Source organism: Sinocyclocheilus rhinocerous, unplaced genomic scaffold, assembly GCF_001515625.1.
Source record: "Sinocyclocheilus rhinocerous isolate Xijiao unplaced genomic scaffold, SAMN03320098_v1.1 scaffold1238, whole genome shotgun sequence".
NCBI lineage: Eukaryota > Metazoa > Chordata > Actinopteri > Cypriniformes > Cyprinidae > Sinocyclocheilus > Sinocyclocheilus rhinocerous.
Window position 1 is genome coordinate 416238 of NW_015662954.1, and position 6010 is coordinate 422247.

Genomic DNA, 6010 nt, shown 5'->3' on the forward strand with positions numbered 1-6010 from the left:
CAGACTTCTGGAGGGGATGTAGATTCGTAAGAGTGAGTGGAAGTAGGCGGGTGCTGAGCCTGTGGCTGTTCTATATGCGAGCATCAATGTCTTGAACTTGATGCAAGCCACAACCGGTAGCCACTGCAGGGAGATAAAGAGAGGTGTGACGTGGGCCCTTTTAGGCTCAGGCGTGCTGCTGCATTCTGAACCATTTGTAGAGGTTTGATTGTGCATGATGGAAGTCCAGCCAGAAGAGCATTGCAGTAGTCCAGCCTAGAAATGACAAGGGCCTGGACAAGAAATTGTGCAGCATGCTCCATTAGGAAGGACCTGATCTTTCTGATGCTGTACAAAGAAAACCTGCATGAACGAGCGGTTTTTGCAATGTGGTCTTTGAAGGTCAGCTGATCATCAATGATTACTTCAATATTTCTGACCGAACATGATGGGGTAATTGTTGATGAACCTAGCTGGATGGTGAAATCACCAATTAGAGTCGGAGTAGCAGGGAAGTCGAGAAGCTCAGTCTTCGCCAGGTTGAGCTGTAGGTGATTCTGGTTGAAATTAAAGACAGAGCTGTGTGTCATCAGCATAGCAATGTTATGAGAAACCATGTGCTTGTATGATGGGTCCCAGTGATGTAGTGCATATGGAGAAGAGGAGGGGTCCAACAACTGATCCCTGAGGAACCCCTGTGACCAGTTGATGTGATTTGGATACCACCCCTCCCCAGGCAACCTTGAAAGACCTACCTGGAAAGATTCAAACCAGTGAAGTGGAGTTCCTGTGATGCCCAGTATGAGAGGGTGGACAGAAGGATCTGATGATTCACAGTATCAAAGCGCTTTGCCAAACTGAGATGAAGTCATGGAATTTGTTGATTACATCAGTAACCTACTGAAAACTTTATCGTTTTAAATGCTCTTTAAAAAGATTTAGAATGTTTAAATTTAGGTCTAAAATTTTGTTCACGTTTAACGTGCTAATATTTAAACACATAGCTATTTTCTTAACAACACAATTTAAAGCTTGTGCGCGTCAAATTTATTTAGTTTCTTGTTTGTAAACTATGTGGTCACTGTCCAATCCCGCTCTTATCTGGTCTCTGGAGTAATAAGGAAAGGGCAGAGTCATTTTGTTTTATAGGAGGAGCTTGACATATCTTTGCTGGTGTATGAATTCCGATCTTGTACGAAGAGCATTTCAGTATTTTATGCACAAATACAGCTAAAAGAAGCTTCATAGCCTACTTGATAGGGTATCATAAAGGTAAATATTCAGTGTTAATGCTCTAGATTTTAATCAGAATCAGAATCAGAAGAGCTTTATTACCAAGTATGTTTACAAACACAAGGAATTTGACTTGACGACAGGAGCTACCAGTGCAGAAGAAAGTACAGACAAAGTGCAGACATAGCCTACATGATAGTGCAGACATACATGATAGTGCAGACATACATGATAGTGCAGACATACATAGTAATAACACAGTAGGGATGGAATATAACACTAATATAAGAAAAAAAAACAGAAATTAAATAATGTACTATATACAAAAATAGAAGTATAGGAAAAAATTTAATTGTTTAAATAAATATACAGATATGTTATAAGTGTGCAGATATGTTATTTACAAAGTGTGCAGTTTACAAGTGTACAAATTTTGGATTCTGTGTATAAATATGTCAGTTGTGATGGACGATGTATGAAAGTTTAATTGTTCAGGCTGAATATAGCCTGCGGGAAAAAACTGTTCTTGTGCCTGGCTGTTCTGGTGGTCAGTGCTCTGTAAAACACAATTTTATCATAATGCTATCATGAAAGTTGTTTCTCAAATCTAAATAAGTATTTAACTTAACACAGTTAAAAAATGTAGGCCTCTATATACAGTGCTGTGAAAAGTTTTTTGCCCCCTTCCTGTTTTTTTTATTTTTTGCTTATTTGTCACACTTAAAAGATTCAGATGATCAAACAAATTTTAATAATACACAAAGATAACCCGAGTAAATACAAAATGCAGTTTTGAAATAATTATTTAATTTATTAAGGGAAAAAAGCTGTCCAAACCTGCCTGGCCCTACGTGAAAAAGTAATTGCCCCCTAAATGACTGCTTGTGCCACCCTTTGCAGCAACAACTGCAATCAAGCGTTTGTGATAACTGGCAATGAGTCTTTCACGTCGCTGTGGAGGAATTTTGGCCCACTCTTCTTTGCAGAATTGTTTTAATTCAGCCACATTGGAGGGTTTTCGAACATGAATGGTGATGAGGTCTCTTAAAAACTTTAAAGGAGACCATTGTAAAGATTGTTAGAGTTTTTGTCTCAGAAGACAAGTTTGAGAAGCAGCAGACTTGAGCAAAAATCTCCATTCAATCTTAAAGTAACCTCATTTTCTGTCTAGGAGAAATATTTGAGATGTTAAACAATGAAGGTATTTTAATTGGTCGGATCAGTTAGAAGTTGCACCGTATCTGTCTCATGTAGCCTAAACCCTTGTATGCACAGGGAAATTCAAAAGATTTATTTAAAGAATATCCTATGTAAAAAAAAAATAGATGCATATAATGCAAAATGTGCATTTATAACAAATCTCAGCTGCAAACGTTTTTGCAGGTTTTCATTTATTTGTATTAATACCAACTCTCTCCGAAACATACGGTTCTTGGGTCATGAACGAATTATTCGGTGCGGTTCATGGACCAGTTCAACCGATCACTAAAAGATCCGACTCATAAGAACAATTCGTTCACGAATCGGACGTCGCTAACCAGGAGAGGTCCGTCGCCCAACAACAACATTTTAGTGCGGTAAACCAACAATGGGAACCCGTGACGACGAATACGATTATTTATTTAAAGGTACGTTTTTTAATGTATCAAAAATAAGAATAGACGTGTTTAGTTTTTCTTTATTATCAACGAAAACAGCAAGTTTCCTGATGACTGTGGCTAGCTGGGTTAGCTGGAATGCTAGTTTACTGGCGTTTGCTATCGAAATATTAACCGGTGTCTTTCGAAGAATCAAGAGTTGAAAGTAGATTAATACATTTGAATATCTTCCTTCTGCAGTATGAAAACGACAATGCAATTCGCTTATGTAGTTAGCATTATGTTAGCTAAGCAGCTAGATAGCTTCCAAACTAAAGTTAGCTAAATAACTAACGTTAGCTGTTTTAATGCAATCAGTTCATACCTAAACAACAAAGAAAATATATTCAGCTCACTTCAGCGGGTTTGGCTTCTATACCAAAAACGTCGAACAACGTCAACTTTTGTAGTCGTTTAGTAGCTATGTGTTGCTTAATATTTTGTGTGGTTGCTAGGCCTTAGGAAACTTTTTTTGTCGTTTATTATTACACAAGAGTCGCTTCTTGATGTTCAAACAGGCCGAATTTGGCCGTTAACCTGCAATTGTAAGCATTTCTGTAGCTTTTACAGCAGGTAATTTAGTTAAATCATTAAGCTGACACATAAACTCTGTAATGTGAAATTGACAACTGTAGATGATCATGACGTAATTGTAAAACGTATTTTTGGATGTATCAAATTGCTTCAGTTGCGTGTGTGTGTGTGTGTATAAAAAAAATGTTTGTTTTATTTAAAAGTTACATTGTTTAATTATTTATAAGTTATATATTTAAAAGTTCCTTCCCACATCGAGTATATGTTTTTACACAGTGCATTTAAAAAGAGTTTCAGTATGTGACAAAACCATAGATTTCTGTTGAGGTTTTACAGATGTGCCACTTTGGTTATTTTTGCGATTTCTTGTTGAAAGTTTTGACCAATTTTTAGATGTTCTCCAGTATATCAACAACCGTTTTGTGAATTACTTTAGGGTTCCTCTAGAGAAAATGAATGCTGACCACATTGCAACGGACACAGTATGAGCTGATTGATATTTTCTATGCCTTTCTCGTTCCTTATATAATTTGGTCAGGCCTGTATTTTAGTTTTTAGGGGGTCAAATTGATGGAACGAAGGGAAAATGACAGTGGAAGTGTGTGTTGGTAGATTACGGCTTCTCTCTTATCTCAACCAGGATGGCTGACTAATCTAGTGTGTTTCTGCTTTTCAAATGATGACCTTGTATATGCGCTTTGGGTGCACACTTTGGTTTGTGGTTTACTTTCAAGGACTCACATGGTAGATTGTTTCTGTTCTGTGGCCTTCATTTCATGCGGTGATGGCTATGATATCTTCCCTATGGCTATGGTTTTTATAAGAGCAGCTGTGAAGCTGTCTTGTTCAAGCAGTCTTGTGTTTTCTAGTGGTGCTCATTGGGGACTCTGGTGTGGGGAAGAGTAACCTGTTGTCCCGTTTCACTCGGAATGAGTTCAACCTGGAGAGCAAGAGCACCATTGGTGTGGAGTTCGCAACCCGCAGCATCCAAGTGGACAGCAAGACCATAAAAGCCCAGATTTGGGATACAGCGGGACAGGAACGCTACAGAGCCATCACATCAGCGTGAGTACATGAAGAAGTAATTAAATCTTAACCCAGAGTTCTGTGTGTGGGGCGAAATTTTATACCAGAGTATGGCACTGTTTGGACCTCCCGTGTAGGGTCCTCAATACGCAAGATTGAATGTCCTTTGTGTGGGCCGTCTGGCTCACAGCCATCATCTCTATGGGCTAATTAATTCACACTCATCAGTCTGTATGGGCCATTGGGTTCACATATCTTCATGATTTATCATAATAATTCTATTAAAAAATGTTAAAGTTATTGATCAAATTATTTTAAGTTAATTATTTATAGTATATTTGTAGTAGATCTATTAAAAGTAAGATTATTTATTTACTTTTTAGAAATAATATAGAAAATATACTGTGACTAAAAGGTATACTAAAAATAAAATGATTTTAAAACAAATTATGTGAAAGTAATTTTATTAAATTATTATTGTTAAAATTAATTTAAATCTCATAATTTTTAACAATTTATCCATGGTAATTAAATACATTAATTTTAGCATTATTGGTTAATTATTTTTAATTAATATATAATATGAAGTATAATTTAAATTCTGTTTAATAATAGGAGGATAGGACTATAACTATACTAGTATATAGTAGTGTAATAATACTGTAAATTAAAAATAAAAGAGTTTATAATTGATAATTCTATAAGTGATTTCATAGAGTAATTATTGATAATTTATTTGATGTATGGCCCATAATAGTATATTAGTTAATGATAAAACTCTCTCTCAACCAAACTAACATTACTAGCCAATCAGAATGTTTTGCTCTTATAAACACGAGACGCGCATAATAGTATCCAATTGTGGAGTCGCCGCCCTGATGAATGGAGAAGCGCGACAAAAAGCTGCGAGGCACAATGGTCAAATATGTCCATCTAGCGCATATTTACATAGAATAACTAATTTAAAAGCAGTGGAGCTTTGTAAACAGCTCAGAGTAATCATGTCATAAAACGATATGATTGCCAGAACAAATTTACCGGGATTTTTGAAAAGGTCCTGTTCACACATGATCTATTAATGGTAACTTACCGGTAATTTACCAGTGAAGACTGTATTGTGTGAAAGGGGCTAAACTCTTCCTCTGCATATGCCGTGAATTTGAATTGCTTAACGTTCATCTGGAAAAACAGTGTGCATTATCTCACTAGATTTGTAACGTAAATCATTTATAAACCTTTGCCAACATGGGAGAATACATCAACCTGTTTCTAAATATGCCATGTATTGTACATCACGATTTCAAAATAAAAGTTTCTGCATGTGGCCAAATATTAAAATTAAATGGATTTAAACATAATTTAATCACACTGTAAAGTGAAACGTCACCAGGCCGTTGGCGCCCTCTGCATGTATTTGTTTTAATACATAATGTACTTAAAGGGATAGTTCACCCAAAAATGAAAATTTGATGTTTATCTGCTTACCCCCAGGGCATCGAAGATGTAGGTGACTTTGTTTCTTCAGTAGAACACAAACGGAGATTTTTAACTCCAGCCGTTGCAGTCTATCAGTCGTATAATGCATGGCAATGGTAACAAAA

The 6010-nt window shown here is 36.3% G+C and overlaps 2 protein-coding genes across 3 annotated transcripts in view; one reads left to right on the forward strand and one right to left on the reverse strand.

Annotated features, from left to right (window-relative positions):
- Positions 1–872, reverse strand: part of LOC107728557 (interferon-induced protein 44-like) — a 6383-nt gene extending 5511 nt beyond the window's left edge. For both annotated transcript variants that reach the window (XM_016538768.1, XM_016538767.1), the window contains exon 1: positions 735–872. The gene's annotated coding sequence lies outside the window, so the exon portion shown is untranslated. The remainder of the gene's footprint in view (positions 1–734) is intronic.
- Positions 873–2694: 1822 nt separating this feature from the next.
- LOC107728560 (ras-related protein Rab-11B) overlaps positions 2695–6010 on the forward strand; it is a 7453-nt gene continuing 4137 nt past the window's right edge. Inside the window, exons 1-2 of the mRNA XM_016538771.1 lie at positions 2695–2840; positions 4253–4448. Coding sequence (XP_016394257.1) covers positions 2801–2840; positions 4253–4448 — 236 coding nt within the window. The 5' untranslated portion in view covers positions 2695–2800. The remainder of the gene's footprint in view (positions 2841–4252; positions 4449–6010) is intronic.